An 18,114-nucleotide genomic window follows, 5' to 3' on the forward strand; every position below is an offset into this window, starting at 1 on the left:
GGAGGACAAGGTGGACGCCAGCCCAGAGTCAGAGGGGGATCAAAGAATTTCTGGTCGAGAGAACCCTTCTCCGACCGACCCGTGCAGCAGCCCTGAGGGGTTGCCTGACTGTCCCTCTCTGGAGGCAGTCGGGGGAGTTTTTCGGAGCATCTAGCAAGTTGGGAGTCCATTACTACAGATCGCTGGGTGCTCCGAATAATATCCAGAGGTTACTCTATCCCATTCCTGAATCTTCCCCCCGTTAGGGAGGCACCTCCCCGATGTTCCACCCGATCAGAGGGAGGCTGCGGCTTCAGAAATAAAGACGTTATTAGAAAAAAGAGCCATCCAACATGTCCCCTGAGAGCAATCCGGGTTGGGCAATTACTCCAGGTTCTTTTTAGTGCCAAAAAAGACGGGGGACTTGAGGCCAATTCTTGACCTGTCAACCTTGAACCTGTACATTGCCAAAGAGAAATTCCGGATGGTCACTCTAAAATCTATTCTCCCCCTCCTGCAGTAGAATGATTGGATGTGCTCCTTAGACCTCAGGGATGCGTACTACCACATTCTCATGGACAGACGATCCAGGCGGTATCTCCGCTTTCGGCTGGGGGCCAGTCATTACCAGTTCAGGGTTCTTCCGTTCGGCTTCACCACAGCCGCCAGGGTATTCACCAAGGTCATGGCAGTTGTAGCAGCCCACCTGAGACTTCAGGGAATTCAGGTCTTTCCGTACCTAGACGACTGGCTCCTCACCGCCCCCACCAGGCATCTACTCTCTTCCACCAGGGGTTATGCTTTACTCTTGGCCCGTCACCTTGGCATTACCATAAATTTCAGGAAGTCTTCGCTTTACCCTGTTCAAGTTCTAGATTTCATAGGGGCCAAGTTGGACACACCCCAGTCCAGGGCCTTTCTCGCAGCGGACAGGTTACGCACCTTGTCACTCCATGTATTGGTGCCTCTGCAGTCTCTGGTCCCGACCGCAGAATTAGTCCTGAGAGCCCTAGGATCCATGGCGGCGGCCATCAGCCTTTCACCTTTTGCTCGACTGCACATGAGAGTCCTTCAGTGGACCCTTCAAGTCCAATGTTCCCTCCTCCTACACCCTTTGGATTCAACGATTCCCCTGAGCAAGGTTTGCAGGAGTTCCCTTCTCTGGTGGCTTCATTCCCGAGAGCTTCGGGAAGTGAGACCGTTCGTGATGCCTCTACCCCAAGCCACGCTGACCACGGACACTTCTCTCCTCGGTTGGGGGGGGGGCATTGCATGGGCAGAACCGTCCAAGGCACGTGGACCCCTGTAGAGACTGGTCTGCATATCAATGTTCTGGAGATGAGGGCGGTGCTTTTAGCGTTGCAAGCCCTTCAGGACCTTCTCCCATCAGGGACTATTGCAATCCAGACGGACAACATGGCAGTATTCTGGTACATTAACAAACAGGGAGGAACCAGGTCTTACCCTCTTTGTCGAGAGGCTATGAGAGTTTGGTAATGGGCGATTTCTCCACCAACCGCTTTCTGATAGCAATGCACATTCCGGGTCGGTCCAACATTCTTGCGGACAAGCTGAGTCATTCTATTCTCTCACCTTACGAGTGGTCTCTAAACCCCTTAGTAGTGAAACAGATCTTCCTGAGATGGGGTCAGCCTTGCTGCGATCTCTTCGCCTCTCCTTCAAACGCAAAATGCAGCAATTTTTTCGCTCTAATTCCCCCACCGGGGGAGAATCCCAGAGACGCTTTGGTTCATGCTTGGCCACCTGGTCTTCTTTATGCTTATTCTTGTCTTCCGCTAATGACGAAGTTTCTGCAGAAAGCTCGTCGGTTGGGGAGCAAAATAATCCTCATAGACCCATTCTGGCCTCGTCAGATCTGGTTCCCATTTCTGTGGTCTCACATCATAGCTCCTCCTTGGGTTTTAGATCCCATTCTGGATCTGATCTCTCATCCTTCGGGATTGCAAACTCCCAACCTGGACGACCTCAAGCTCACGGCTTGGTTGATCCAGTTCCACTGATGGCTAGGACTCCCGGTATCTCGTCTTCCGTAAAAACTATTCTGGTAGCTGCGCATAATCCCCCTACCAGAAAGATCTACAAGAGTAAATGGAAGTGTTTTTCCATCTGGGCCAAAGAGAAAGATTTGGATCCTTTCTCGGCCCCCATTCCAGCAGTTCTAGAATTTCTGTCCCACATTTTCCATCAAGGGGCCAGTTCTTCTACTGTGAAGGTTCAGATGGCTGCCATTTCTCATTTCCACATCGCGGACAACCTTAAACCCTTAGCTTTCGCGAAGATATGCAAGACCTTTTTGAAAGGCACCTTCCTCTTAAGACCCCCGGTCAAGAATGCGGTTCCCCCATGGGGCTTAACTTTAGTTCTCCAGGCCCTAACAGGTCCACCCTTTGGACCTGCAGCTTCTGTTGACTTAAAATACTTATCCTGGAAGACTGCCTTCTTGACTGCAATTACTTCAGCTAGGAGGGTATCAGAACTTCAAGCCCTTTGTACGAAACCCCCGTACCTGATTTTCCATAAGGACAGAGTATCTCTCAGGACTAATCCTTCATTCTTGCCTAAAGTGGCCTCCGAGGCCAATATCAATCAAATCATCAGTTTGCCTGTTTTCTTCCTCAACTTCCAAAACAAAGGGGAATATAAACTGCACTTGTTGGATGTGCATAGACAATTGTGATTTTACTTGCACAGGACAGCTGCATTTCGCAAATCAGAACAGCTTTTTCTGTCTTTCGCTAAGCCAGCCTTAGGCAAGCCAGTTATGAAGTTTTACCTTAGCCAGATGGATTTCCCACTACATCTTACAAGCGTAGTCAGCTTCCGGTAGGCCAGAACCCTCGGGGGTTCATGCTCACTCAAAACCCGTTCTATGGCTACCTCTGCAGCATTTTGGTCAAGAGTTCCCTTAGATGACATCTGTTCAGCGGCTACTTGGGCCTCTTCTCATACCTTCATTTCTCATTACAAGTTGGATCTGATCTCTAGAGGTAGGGCAGCCTTTGGCTCTGCAGTGCTCCGGAATATCCTTCCATGCAGTCCTCCCAGGTTTTTGGTAGCTGGGGACTCTGTCCCACAGGTTGCTGATCAAATGAAGTTAACTACTTCAGAAAAAGAAGTTATGTACTCACCATAATGTTCTATCTGAGTAGGTAACTTCATTTGTCTGCAACCAACCCCCCCCCTTCCCCCTAGCCTGTTTTGTGATCATACTCATGACAGAAGGTTTCCTTATGTTGCGCCTCAGGTTAGAGTTTCTCTTTCGAGTATGTTAGACTGTTGTTGGTTGAGAAGTGGCAAACTCGATCTGAGGACAGGAGGAAGGTAAGGTATTATGGGTAAGGAGGAGGAGCTGAGAGCTCGGATCTTTAGCTTGTAAAGCTGCCGGCTCGGATCCGATACCCACAGGTTGCAGACAAATGAAGTTACCTACTCAGATGGAACGTTATGGTGAGTACATAACTTCTTTTTTGTAACCATGGATGTGTGTAATTTGTTCAGTGTAATTCCACATGTGATAGGCCTTGAATGGCTAGAAAGATAAATTGTCCTTTTTAACATTTTTGAAGAACACAAGGTGTACACATTAGTTTCTTTAATGGAGGTTGTGTTGCACAATAACTTCATTTATTTTGAAGGTCAGTTTTTTAGGCAAAAAGTTGGTGTGGCGATGGAGGTGGCATGTGCCCCCACGTTTGCCAATTTGGTAATGTCCTTCTGGGAATCTAATACGGTCTTTAACAATAAATCTGAAGTAGTTACTTCATTTGCTCTGCAACCTGTGGGTATCTGATCCGACCTCGGATCCGAGCCGGCAGCTTTCCAAGCTACAAGATCCGAGCTCCTAGCCCCTCCCCTACCCATAATCCCCTGCTACATGCTGTATTACCTCAGATCGTTTTTTTGCCACTGCTGAAGCAGCTACCTTTGAAGAGCTCCTTGGCTTTTGGTGAGATCGTTACTTTTCTTAAACTTTTTTCTCAACTGGGAAGATTGTATTTTTTTAGTGTACGTGTGAATAGTATCCCTGGGTTTTTTAGTCGTAGTTTAGATACTCGTTATTTTTTTTAGAGTTGGTGTTTTTCTGTGTGACATCCCTCCCCCCTTAGTGTTTGGGTGTGCGTGTGTGAGTGTTAGTCAAAATGGCTGAAGGGCCCAAAGCCATTTTTTCAAAGTGTACTGAGTGTGGCCATAAGCTTTCACCGGCTGATGGCCACACTCAGTGCGTTTTATGCCTGGGGGTGGCCCATTTATCTACGGCCTGCCCAATATGTGCAGCCTTTAACCCCCGGGCACTTAGGGACAGGAAGAATAAGCTGATCCTGGCGGGCTTGCTTCCCCAGGAATCGGCTTCTTCTTCCTGTCCCACTCAGGTTCAGGCTGCCTCGGCAGCCCCGGTGCCTTCTGCGCCCCCTCCTCAACCGGGGACTCAACCTCCCTCTTTGGGTTTGAGCTCAGGGGATTATGGTGCCTCTTCCTCCAAAGAGAAGAGGCACAAGGACAAGGAAGGGCACAAGTCTCAGAAAAGGCGGGCTGAGACTCAACCCTCAGCCCCACCATCTAAGCTGGCTAGGTCTCCCTCGAGGGTCTCCAGATCCTCCCCCTCTCGGCGCCGTTCGCCATGTTTTTCGCTGGAGCCGGAGAAGGAGTATCGGCCTCCCTCGAGGTTGTCGAGGCGGCCCTCCCGGCCCACCTCGACGACGACTTCTAGGTCAACCAGAAGCCTCACCGATGCGCACATGGATCGGATGATGCGTCGATTCATACAGACCCAAATGCAGATGGGGGTGCTCTTGCCTCCCCCCCCTCTGGGGGGGGAGTGCGGCCCCCATTTTTGCTCCGATCACTCCTTCTCCGATTCGTTTTCGGGTCTCGGAGTCATCGGATCTGGGCCCTTTCAGAGCCGGGGATTCGTCAGCACTGATAGCTCCAGTCTCTTCGACGCCGACTGTGCCCTCGAGCGTGTCGGATCCGAGTTCTCAGGGCCGAGGGATGAGCGTCGAATCTGTGGGAGTTGGTGTGTCTTTGGCGCCGCTGGGTTCGGAGCATACCTCTCTCTCGGCTCCGACTGCATCGGCCCCAACCCCGATCCCTACCTCAGAGCCTGGCGAGAGTAGTTCTCCTTCGGCTTTTGAGGTAGTGGAGAGGGTACTGTCGAGGTCCTCCAGGTTCCTGGTTCGGGCTTCGGTTCCTCCTGTACCCCCGCTGCATGTGTGTCTATCCTCCGTCATCCGACCATTGGGACAGCCTGCTCAAGCCCTCCAGCTGGTTCCCTTGGAGGAACAAGAACCCATTGATGAGCCCTCTTCAGACAGTCCCACCGAGGAGGTCCCTCGTAAACATAGGTGTAAAAGGAGGCACCTGGACCCCCTTGAGTCCGTCACCACCGACACGGATTTAGATGAAGGGGAAGGTTCCCCAAGGTCACCCCCCGAAGATGTCTCCTTCGGAGACATCATGGAAATGTTGTGTATTAGAGGGGGGTGGTCTGCCCAAAAACCTTCCTCGGAGGAATCCGTGTTCCTGGAGGCGTTTGAGGCAGGCCCGTCTACCTCCTGGGTGTCTCCTCTGGCTGACCCCCTGGTAGACTTAATTAATATCAGGGCGCGGAAGGAGCCCGACACCGTGGAGCCAATCCCGAGACCACCCGACAAGGTCCTTAGCCCCCCAAAGGATAGACAGTCTTGGGCCAAGGGATCTCCTGTTGATGCCATGTTGGTGGCGGCTTCCACCAAGAGAGAACTTGCACAGGAGAGTTCTTCGGTTCACCCGCCGGATAAGGAATCTCGAGTGCTGGACCGCATTGGGAAGCGGATGTTTGCTTCAGCGACCTTCTCGATAAGGGCGCTGAACTATATGGCACATACCATTAGGCTACAGCGAGACTTGATTAAGGAATACGCTGCAGCCCCCCCAGAGTCCATGTCTGTCGAGGACAAGAATATTTTTTCGACTCATATGGCCACTCTGAAATCCATATCTAACACGTCCATGCGGCTACTCTCCCATGCTACGGAGGGAGCCGCTAGGGCCAGCGGAGCCGAGGTTGTCTTACGGCGTCACGCCTGGCTCAGTCTTTGCAATTTCACAGATCCCTTCAAGGCGTCCTTTGCGAATGCGCCCTTTGACGGTTCTTCGCTTTTCGGCAAGACTGTTTGCGAAACGCTGGTCCAAAGCGAGAAGGACGGGAAGACACTGTCTGCCATCGGAGTCCGCTTCTCTAATCCCCAACGATCCTTTTCAAGGAATCAGAGGGGACAAAAGAAGCTGTGGTTCCGCAAGTCTCAGTAGTCCTATCCAGCTTCGGACCCCTTGTCCTCTAGAGGCAGAGGAGGACAAGGTGGGCGCCGGCCCAGAGACAGAGGGGGACCATGTAACTTCGGGTCTAGAGAACCTTTCTCGGACAGACCCGCGCAGCAGCCCTGAGGGCTTACCCGGCTGTCCCTCTTTGAAGGCAGTCGGGGGGGCGGTTGACAGAGCACCTGTCAAACTGGGAGTCCATTACGACAGATCGATGGGTGCTGCGTATCATATCCAGATGTTTTTCCATCCCCTTCATAAACCTCCCCCCCATGACCAGATGCCTCCCCGATGTACCACCCGATCAGAGGGAGGCAGCGGCTTCAGAAGTGTCAAAGTTGCTAGAAAAAAGAGCCATCCAGCCCGTCCCCCCAGACCAGTCCAGATTGGGTTATTACTCCAGGTTCTTTTTGGTGGCAAAGAAAACGGGGGACCTAAGACCCATTCTAGACCTTTCCGCTCTGAACCTGTTCATTCCCAAGGAAAAATTCCGGATGGTCACCCTCCAATCAATTCTCCTCTTTCTGCGGGAGAACGACTGGATGTGCTCTATAGACCTCAAGGATGCGTACTACCACATATTGATGGACAGACGATCCAGAAGGTTTCTCCACTTCCGGCTGGGAGCCAGTCATTATCAGTTCATGGTTCTTCCGTTCGGCCTCACCTCAGCCCCCAGGGTGTTCACCAAAGTCATGGCAGTGGTTGCAGCCCACCTGAGACCTCAGGGCATTCAGGTCTTCCCGTACCTAGACGACTGGCTCCTTACTGCCGCCAACAGGCATCAGCTCTGCGTGGCAAGAGATTACGCTCTGACTCTTGCCCAGAGCTTAGGCATCTCAGTGAATCTACAGAAATCCTTTCTTTGCCCCGTTCAGGTCCTGGAGTTCATAGGGGCCAGGTTGGATACCCGTATATCTCAAGCTACTTTAACTTCAGACAGGCTGAGCAGCTTGTCGTTTCAGGTACTAGCCCTTCTTCAGAGTCCTGATCCAGCAGCGGAGTTAGTCCTGAGGGCACTAGGGTCCATGGCAGAGGTGATCGGTCTCTCCCTTCATGCACGTCTACGGATGAGGGCATTGCAGTGGACCCTTCAAGTTCAATGGTCGCTATTACTCCACCCGTTGAACACTCCGATACCACTGAGCAGAGTTTGCAAGGACTCCCTTCTTTGGTGGCTCCACACGCGAGAACTGAGGGAAGGGAGACCCTTTGTGATTCCCCCACCCCAAGCCACGTTGACCACAATGCTTCTCGTCTCGGGTGGGGGGGGGGCTTTGTTCGGGCAGAACCATCCAAGGCACGTGGACTTCCCTAGAGACCACTTTGCATATCAGTGTCCTAGAGATGAGGGCGGTGCTTCTAGCGTTGCAAGCTCTCCACGATCTTCTCCCTCTGGGGACTATTATAATCCAGACGGACAACATGTCAGTAGTCTAGTACATAAACAAACAGGGAGGAACCAGGTCTTACCCCCTTTGTCGAGAGGCTATGAGAGTTTGGGAATGGGCGATATCCACCAACCGGTTTCTGGTAGCAACGCACATTCCGGGATGGTCCAACATATTAGCGGACAAACTGAGTCGAGTAATTCTCACTCTGTACGAGTGGTCTCTCAATCCATCTGTTGCGAAGCAGATCTTCCGCAAATTGGGTTGGCCTCGCTGCAATCGTTTTGCTTCTCCATTAAACACAAAATACTGTGAGTACTTCACAATACTTCCCCCCCCGAAGGGGAAAATCCCAGAGACGCTCTAGTTCATGCTTGGCCTACAGGTCTCCTTTATGCTTATCCCCCCTCCCGCTTATGATAAAGTTCATACAGAAAGCCTGTCGGTTGGGGAGCAGAGTTATCCTCGTAGCCCCATTCTGGCCTCGCTAGATCTTGTTTCCCTATCTGCGGTCTCGCAGTGTGACTCCTCCATGGATACTGGATCCCATTCCAGACCTTATCTCGCATCCTGCAGGATACCAAACCCCGAACCTGGCGAACCCCAAGCTTGCGGCTTGGTTGATCCAGTTCCACTGATGGCTCGGACTCCCGGTATCTCATCTCCTGTGAAGGTCATACTGGTCACGGCTCATAAGCCGGCTACCAGGAAAATTTACAATAGTAAATGGAAACGTTTCTCCATCTGGGCTAAAGACAAGGGCCTGGATCCATTTACAGTTCCTCTTCCGACTATCCTGGAGTTCCTATCGCTGATTTTTCGGCAGGGAGCAAGTGCTTCTACGGTTAAGGTGCAGTTAGCAGCCATCTCACATTTTCATGTGGGAGATAGCTTAGGGTCCTTGGCATCTACAAAATTATGCAAAACTTTCTTGTGGGGCATCTTTTTTTTGAAGCCGCCTGTGAAAGCTGTGGTACCCCCACGGTATTTGACTTTAGTCTTTCAAGCCCTGACAAGTCCACCCTTTGAGCCTGCGGCCTCGGTTCCGTTAAAATTCTTGTCTTGGAAAATGGCTTTTTTGGTGGCTATTACTTCGGCCAAGAGGGTTTCAGAACTTCAAGCACTGTGTATGAAAAACCCCCTTATCTCATTATTCACAAGGATAGAGTGTCCCTCAGGACTAACCCGTCTTTCTTACCTAAGGTGGGTTCAGAGTCAAATATCAATCAATCAATAAATTTACCCGTGTTCTTCCCAAATTTTCAGAATAGAGGGGAATACAAATTGCATAAACTGGATGTACACAGACAACTGTGTTTTTACTTGCACAGGACTAAGGATTTTCGCAAGTCGGACCAGTTGTTTGTGTCCTTTGCAAAATCAGCCATGGGTAGAGCCATTTCCAAAGTGACCGTAGCAAATTGGATTTGTCAGTGCATAATTCACGGGTATATATCTTCAGGTAAACCAGCTCCTATTGGAATTCACGCTCATTCTACAAGGTCTATGGCCACCTCAGCAGCCTTTTGGTCCAGGGTTCCCTTGGACGACATATGTTCAGCAGCTACCTGGTCCTCTTCTCATACGTTCATTTCTCATTATAAACTGGATATGATTTTGAGACGTAGGGCTTCCTTTGGACCGCGGTGCTTCGGAATATCCTTCCGTAAAGGCCACACAGGTTTGTTCCTAGGTAGCTGGGGACTCTCCCACAGGTTTCAGAGCAAATGAAGTAACTACTTCAGATAAAGAAGTTATGTACTCACCATAACGTTCCATCTGAGTAGGTACTTCATTTGTCTGCAGCCGACCCCCCCTGCCATCCCCCGAACCTTTGTCGGGATCTCTGGTCACCTGAAATTCTCTTGTCAGGAAGTTAGATCTGGTGTATTCCTCTGTCGAGGTTATGAGTTGTGTGATGGGGCAAAAATCGATCTGAGGTAATTCAGCATGTAGCAGGGGATTATGGGTAGGGGGAGGAGCTAGGAGCTCGGATCTTGTAGCTTGGAAAGCTGCTGGCTCGGATCCGAGGTCAGATCCGATACTCACGGGTTGCAGACAAATGAAGTACCTACTCAGATGGAATGTTATGGTGATTACATAACTTCTTTTTATGCTCAATATATTACAAAATATACAAGATTTTTGGATGACATCTTTTTCATTTGGTGTGTAAATTTAACTTTATTAGATGAATTTTTTCATGATATTAATGATTTGGGTGGATTTTTAAAGTTTCCACATCAATTTAGTGCAGAGGTCATCCAATACTTGGATGTTGAGATTTCAGTTGATAAACAACTGAACATGCTGATTTCAAATATTTTTAGAAAGTCCACTTTTTCTAACTCGTATCTTGATTATTCTAGCTGCCATCCACCACATCAAAAGAGAGCTGTGGTAAAAGGCCAAATGGTGAGGGCAGCAAGAATGACTACAAGAGATCAGGACTTTTATCAAATTGAATTTATTTAGAACATGTTTATAAATAGGGGCTACCCTAAACCCTTACTGACCAAAATTAAAAACGAAATAGTTGGGTAAAGGAATAATAATATTTGTTTACCCATTTTAAAAGGATGGAAATGGAAGGTGTAGCACCAGTGAGTACAAGTGACATAATCTCTAGGATTAGCAATGGTAGATTTTCTTTTGTTTGCACATACAACAAGGATACTTCGTGTATGTGCAATTTAAAAAAAAAACTGGGCTGTACTGACAGCTGATCAGGATTTGTTAAGTAGGTTTGGTAAAGTACCAGTTTTTACATTTAAAAGAGATCTTCATTTCAAAAACCTACTGGAAAGGAATGGTACACACTTGAAGGATATGTATTTAAATCAAAAAAGAGGTAATTTCAAGTGTGGGAGGTGTAACCAATGTACACATTTATTAGAAACTAACCACCTTTTTGTGTTGAATGGTTATAAAATATATATTCACTCGCATTATAAGTGTTGTTCTAAGAATGTGGTGTATTTAGCTAAGTGTTTAGACTGCCCTGTATTTTATGTGGGTAAAACCACCAAGGCATTTAAAACAAGAATATATGAACACACCTTTGATATAGTAAAAGGGGTGAAAACCAATGCATTGAGTAGGCATATAGAGAAACATAGTAGTCACAAGTTTCGGTTCTTGGTTATTCAACACATTATTAATAATGTACAAGGTAGGTTTACACCTGAACATCTAGATGCATGTGAATTACGTTGGCAGCTGAAGTTGAATGCCACTGTTTACCAAGGTATAAATGAATGTACCAGTTTATAGAGTAAATTGAAGATGAAAAAATACGGTTGTTTTGTTATAGATTGTTTTACAGATTGTTTTATGTGTTATTTAAGTGTATAACTATTTATTATTAAGTATAATAAGTGCATTAACATTTTTTTACATATTCAGGGTATGTGCTTTTTAAATAGAATGAATTAAAATTGAGTAATTGATTAATTAGGAAGGGTATAAAAGGGAAGTGTTAAGTAAGGGAGTTGTTCTGATGAAGTCTGGTTCATGTAACAGATGAAAGCGCTCAACTGTATGTTCTGAATAAACCTGTGTTTTGGACTACCTTGGTTTTCTTTTGCTGGTGTGTACCCATTTTGTTTGTTGTTTGCTGTCCATGGTTATTATATCCTCAGTCCTTTGGTTGACCTGCTTCCAGAGGAATGATAAGTACCTCATAGGGGAATTTCCTTGTGTTTTTGTAGTGTTTGTAATTGCTATATCATGTTTGACGGCAAATATAATTTGTTTACTCTTGTAAAAGTTAACAGTTGTATTGATCGCAGAAACAAGATTTTCCCCAAAGAATTTTACTCTTGCTGTCTTTGCCATGATCTGGAGTATGATATGAACATTTCTGCAAATTGTGCCAGTTTCACTTCCAAGGACAATTGGCAATAGAGCTAAATCTCTCTGGGAGTATACAACTCCAAAGGGGGTATATGTTTGGTTCCACACCACTATAGCATCAACCAAGACCTCCAGGAGCCTGCATCTGAAGAGAAAATTTTCAAACAAGTATCACGGGGAGAAACATCTGGTGGCAGAGGGCAGTCTGTTGGATGCCACGGTTTTCCCTAGTTCCAGTGGCTCCATTGAGACATCAGAGAGACATTTTTGCAGTCTTTCTTCTCAGTTATTTTTTTCCATGTTCACTGATGTAACTGTTTTTCTGTGCTGTTGTCTATGCACATGTCCTCCCAGACTGAAGACACCACCATGCCTGCTGATGCTGAGGCCTTGCCTAGGGTCTCAGTGTTGGAAGTTTGTGTTATAGTTTGAGGGTCTTTGTTCACAAGGCGGTTACTGAGGATGAGAGGGAGTCTCAGCTGTCTGCCAACATTCCACATTTTCTAAGATGGAGCCCCCCCCAAGAGTCTCTCTGAAGCCTAAAGGACTAAAGACAAATCAGTGTCTGCCAGTGTGCCTTGACCTGGGTCAAGTAAAGCTTCAGCCCCAACCACTTTCCAGCAACTTTTCCAACTGGCTGAGGATTTCGTGTCCTTCCTTAAGTCCAAGTTGCCACCACTGAAAATAACAGAAGTGTCCAGGGACTCTTTTTATAATTGAAGGGTGGAACCTTCCTTGGAGGATTCAGACACTCCATATTCTGAGACATGTAAAGGATTTGACCCCTATAGGCTAGTTAATGTGACAGCCTGTAATTCAGACATCAAGGATACCTTATCATCTGTCTTTTCATAATATGTCTTTTTTTCGGGACACCCATCATAAAATGAAGGATGAATGCTAGTGGGACTCCAAGGAGTACTTAGAGGCCCAGTTCAGATATAGAGCTGCCATGCCTGCATGTGCACAGAGCACTTGTTTTTCAGTCATGAATGTCATGTAAGATGAGTTTATCAGTGCATCAGTGAAGCCATATCCCCCCTTATTTCTAGAAAGCTTAACCACTTTTATAGGGTCAAGGTTTGCAGCAAGCTGTAATATGGGAGCCCTTTAGCGGATCCAGTAGTGGTGTCCCTGGATACCAGTAAGGGATCCTCTTCAGCTCTTCCAGGAACTTGGCCAAATGACTGGGAGAGTAGAATACTCAAGAGTTAGTGGGGGGGGGGGGTATACACATTTGCTGCCCTGTCCTTCAGAGTCTTAAAGTGCTAGACTTGCTTGTTTACTTTACCAGCAAACACTGCTGGAAAAGATGAGTACTAAGGCAGAGGGGATCGTGGATAAGGAGCAGAATTAGGTGATGCTTGAGATGTCTGATCTTTCCACTCAGGTTGCCAAGCACCCCCTAAAAGACGAAGATATGATGCTGTTGATGCATCTTGTAGTCAACAGGGTCAGTGACTGAGAGGCATGCCTAGCAGAGGACTTAGTCCTTGCCAGACCATTTGAAAATTAGAGCTCCTTATTGCCCTTCTGAATAAAGACCTTCTCTTTGGACTCTTTTGGTGAAAGTATCTTCAAAAGACTGGCGAACAGCAAAATGATACAGTTAGTGAAGCAGCTGTTTCAATCCCAGACACTGAAGTTCTTCAGAAACTACTCCACTAAATCATGGCCTTTTTCCTCAAGCAGGGCAAGAGTAAATCTGGTAAGGGGTTAAAGGACAAGTTTAGAAAATGACAGAAAGTAAAAGCCTGGGGGCTACCAGGGTCATGCCTCCATAAGGGAGCAACCATTATAAAGCCTGGCTGTCCCCTCCCCTTCCCCTCTTCCTCCTCAAGGGCAAAGTGGAATGTGGCTGGCATTTTTTTTGCACAAAATTGGAAAAACAATTCAGGACTAGTAGGGTCTAAAGATTCTACAACAAGCCTTCAAACTGCAATTCCTAAAGTACCGAAAATGCAGGGGAATTCCATATGTAAGACAGCAGTGAACAAGGTCAAACAAAGTGGAATTTAGTGACTTTCAAGCAATAAAACACAACAGCTGCATTACAAGAAGTAAAAAAAAAAAGCAACAAAGTTGCAGTAACCAAACAAGTGCAAATCAGTATAGCTTCCCATATAGATAGCATTCAGATAACTGTTTCATTTCACTGGAGCATTGCTGCTCTCTTGAACAAAACTACATGCTTTTGAATTAACCCAGTCTGCACCACATTCTGGGGCTGCTGTCAGGTGTTGGAGCACTCTGGTATCTGCTTTTAGACAGTCATTTTAGAGAACTGCATATGATTGAGCACTAAAGTTTTACATGTGTGTATCTACATAAAAATGCACATCGACCCTGATTCCTTCGCCTCCTTTATGTAAAGTTGCTTGTTGGCCTTTAGTCTAATAACACCTCTAGAATACTCAGATTTATGTTCTAACTAGACAGATTTCAGTTGCCAGAATGGTCTTCACTTCTGAGATGCAGCATTCATAGCCAGTTATATTTAATTAGATTTAATAGGAGATAAGGATAAGGGTGGCCACGGTGGTGCAGCACTTAGCATTGCCACCTCACAGCAAGAGGTTCTCCGGTTCGATTCTCGGCTGGGGTGCCTTCTGTGATGAGTCTGCATGTCCTCCCTGTGGTCAAGTGGATTTCCTCCAGGTGCTCCGGTTTCCTCCCACATCCTAAAGACATGCTGTAGGTGGATTGGACACTCTAAATTGGCCCTAAGGTTGGGCACTGGGCTGGCAACTCAACACCGTAAAACTCCACTGCCATTCATGAGCAGACAGGTGATCGCTGTGGTGACCCCTAACCGGGAAAAAGCCGAAAGAAGAAGAGGAGATGAGGATACAGTTCTGTGTAATAAAATCTAGATTTCTCTACATTATCCATGATTTGTAATTTTTTTCTTTAAACATTGTCTTCATACTTGTTTCGTGAAAACATGTAACTATACCTATGAAACTGTAAGTATATTTATTTAAACATGTTTAAATAAATATATATATATGAATCTATATAATCTTGTCTGTTGTATCACAAAGTCTCAAGTGTTGAACTTTGTCTCATAAAAATATGATTAAATAAATATATATGTAACTATGAACCTGTAACATAACCCCTGTTAATAAAATCCCATGTTACATAGGTGCACAACTGGGTTGGATTGCATGGCTAGGCTTTTAAAGGCCCTGATGGTTGTTAGCCTAGTATGTACCTATGAACCTGTATCTGTGATTTCTTTTCATCAAAAATCTCAGTAATTTGGTGTATAACTTATTGTATAAGATGACTGCTGCAGTTCAGAAGTACACAAGTGCTGCAGTCAAATAGAATTAAATTGTTTGAAAACTGCTTGCACTGGAGTAAACCCCACACAGCACAGCTCCACACACACCCTTCCCTACTTATGTATCTCTGACGTTGTACCACCTCACTTGTGTGGACAAACATTTTGTATTTATTTAAGCAAAAGAAACATGTCCAATTAATAAAAGTACAACTCGTCTCTGAGGTTGGTGTAGCAAAGTAGTGTGTGTGGCTTTCTAATTAATCTAGTGCAAATTCATTGCATTCAATTGACACAATTTTTTTTTTTTTTTAAGTCTGGCACTAGGTGTGTGGGGGCAGCACCCCCACAACCTAACATACATAACTATAGTCCAGCTTGCATAACCTCTGGGAAAATGGATAAAATACCACTGAGTTGGAAACATTTTTTGTGATTTTCAGCTCTGCTGAGTTTGTACACCATAATTTATTAGGTTCCTGGAGTGTTGTGGAGCAGCAGCATCCCCCACATAAGAAGGGAGTGCCCTGTCTCTTGTGCCTAGGAATATTTAAACATTTTTTCCATTTTTAAAATCTGATGAAATAGTTTTGGGGATGAGATGCTACAAAGTGAATGTTTACTGAAGGGTGATGTTCAGGTACATCAACCAGTATTTTGAAATGGTGTTCTTTAGGACTTGTGTTTAAAAGCAAAAAAAAGAAAAAGATGTGGTGAAATGTAGAAGGACTTGACAGTGTTTCATAAGTCATTTATGAATGTGATGGAGCTGGTTGGACAGCTGTACTATATTTTGTTGTGCAGTGTTTGTTCATTCATTCATTCATTCTTCCTCTAATACCAGCCATAGTGCATTCAGGGACTTGGGAAGCTGGATCCTGTCTGGGTAACACCAGACATATGCCAGAGAACCAGTACTGGATAGTGAACTTGTCCATCACAGACTCGCAAGTATTCTTGCATAGAAGAGAAATCCCCAGAATAGTGACATTTGCACAAATACCTGAACTGCTTTTTTGTTTTGTTTCCCAAGACCTTGTGCCTCTCTCTCACCACTTTTCTGTTTTCTTCCTGGAAGCTGACATTAATACTGTCTGCAGTTTTTCTTGCTCTAATAGCTGTGTGAACGTTTTGTTTCAGGGTTATGGACTGTTTGGACACTGCATTGTCTTGTTTGTGACCTACAATGTACATTTCCATTTCCTGTTCTACGTTTTCTGGCTTGTGATTGGAGGACTGTCTACCCTTAGAGTGGTAAGTTCACTTTTTTGTGTGGTTTTGAGAAAATTAAGTGCATTTGGGTAATAATGACTGCCCCTTACTTGCAGATGTTTGTTACAGGAACATTTTAAAAGTGCGACAAGGTATGGCAGGACCATGTCAGTAAATGTTTTCCAGCATGTTTTACTGTTGTAGCATATTAATTACCTCAGTAGCAGTTAAAACTGCTGCTTAATAGATTATGATGACAAACATCAAGACAGAATACAATATTGAGTGGCAGTGTAAGCATTTATTTATTTATTTATACATTTATGTCTGTAGTCAATACATCTGATGTGAACTACCCAAAGAAGGTATTTACATACAATTTCTAGGTATTGCTATGCATTGTACAGTCTGCTATGAAAAGGGTAGCATGTGAATGCAGAAGAATTAGTGTATATTCACAGATACTGAACATGTGCCATGAAAAATACTTTGCAAATATGTTCATCCATTCATCCTCAACCAGTTTCCCATTTTTTTCACATGGGGTCAGGGTGTCACTTCAACAGTGACAATCATCTGGAGTCAAGGTTTACACCACCAGGTGGCTAGCCATGCCACAGTAGTTCATCCATAGCACTCACTCGCACGCATACTTACTCCTTGAGCCAGTTTAGTGTCTCCAGTCCACCTGCGGCATGTCTTTGGAGTGTGGGGGAAACCAGAGCACCTGGAGGAAACCCACATGACTGCAGGGAGGACATGCAGACTCCGCACCAAAGGCACCCCAGCCAAGTATCGAACCAGAGAACCTCTTGCCGTGAGGTGACAAACCTAACTGCTACACCACCATGACCACCCCTAACTTTGCAAGTATGTGCAGTCTTTGTGAAATTATTTTTGCAAGTATGCATTTTTCACCCTGAAGTACATCTGGTCTAAATTATAAATAATTGTCTCTCTCTGTCTTTGAACTGCTTAAAGATTTTTATCATGGGACTTGGAATGATGGTGAGGCAGCACTGGCTCTGGAGGTTTGATTTTATTACTGGACTTTAAATGAAGATGTGTATAGGGCGATCTCTGTATCTGTATAGGGGAAAAGACAACAAGGGAAAACAAGCAGGCTAAATGGGATAGTAAGGTTCATAGATGCAGCTGTTAAACTTGCAACCTTATGTCACAGGAAACTTGGGTGTTTTAACCTTATATAGTCAGTTTTATTTTTGAGAAAGATTAATAAATTACATTTTTTCTTACTGTAAGGAGAACTCTGTTGCACAGCTTTAGAAGATGTTGCATAATGTATCCAGGGCTGCAGCCTGTGCTCTGTCCCCCAACCACCCGCTGTCCTACTGCCGATGTTCTTTGTGTTTCACTGTTTCAGTCATCACATTTGGGTCATCCCTGCCAGGGTAGTCCTCGGCCAGCCCGAATACCAGAGGCTTAGTATTTCTGCGTCGGTTGATGCCGCTTCAGGACTGACGTCAGGTCGTCAGTAGTATAAAATAAGGTAGCCAACGCCATTACATCAGTCTTTCTTGCTGTGGAGCCCGAAGCAGAAGCAGTTTGTATGAGTGCTACCTGAGTTTCGTCTACCGATTTGAAGCTGAAGTCTTCCAAAGCTAAGTACCCCATTGGGGATCTTTTTTCTTGCACTAACCAATGTCAGAAAAGTTAACAATTGTCTCGCCTGTGGAAAGCAAATACCATACCGAGACTTTCATTCTTATTGCTTCACTTGTTTAGGCCCAGTCCACGATGTCTCCCACTGTCAATTCTGTACTTTGTTCAACACCAGAACTATTCGTCGTCAGGCCCTTATTGAAGCCATATATTTTCGCTTACAATCCTCGAACTTCGATATGGCTTCGGTAAGCCATCTGACAGCAGATATTCTGAAAAAATCCAAACCTACCCAACGACACATCCGTTAAGCTAGCCATCAGATGTTCTTCATGTTTGACTGTTGCAGTCATTACATTTGGGTTATCTGCTTGCAGGTAGCCCTCAGTTGGCCTGATTAACAAAGTCTTGGGTCCTGCGTCGGTTGCTGTCCCTTCTTCTATGACG

The 18,114-nt window shown here is 45.8% G+C and overlaps 1 protein-coding gene across 1 annotated transcript in view; it reads left to right on the forward strand.

Moving 5' to 3' along the window:
- Positions 1 to 18,114, forward strand: part of YIPF3 (Yip1 domain family member 3) — a 366,566-nt gene that overhangs the window by 256,491 nt on the left and 91,961 nt on the right. Inside the window, exon 7 of the mRNA XM_044061028.1 lies at positions 15,973 to 16,086. Within this exon, the coding sequence (XP_043916963.1) occupies positions 15,973 to 16,086 (114 nt within the window). The remainder of the gene's footprint in view (positions 1 to 15,972; positions 16,087 to 18,114) is intronic.

The sequence above is a fragment of the Protopterus annectens genome, chromosome 1.part0 (genome assembly GCF_019279795.1).
Source record: "Protopterus annectens isolate FY-2018-M chromosome 1.part0, PAN1.0, whole genome shotgun sequence".
In the NCBI taxonomy this organism is placed as follows: Eukaryota; Metazoa; Chordata; order Ceratodontiformes; family Protopteridae; genus Protopterus; species Protopterus annectens.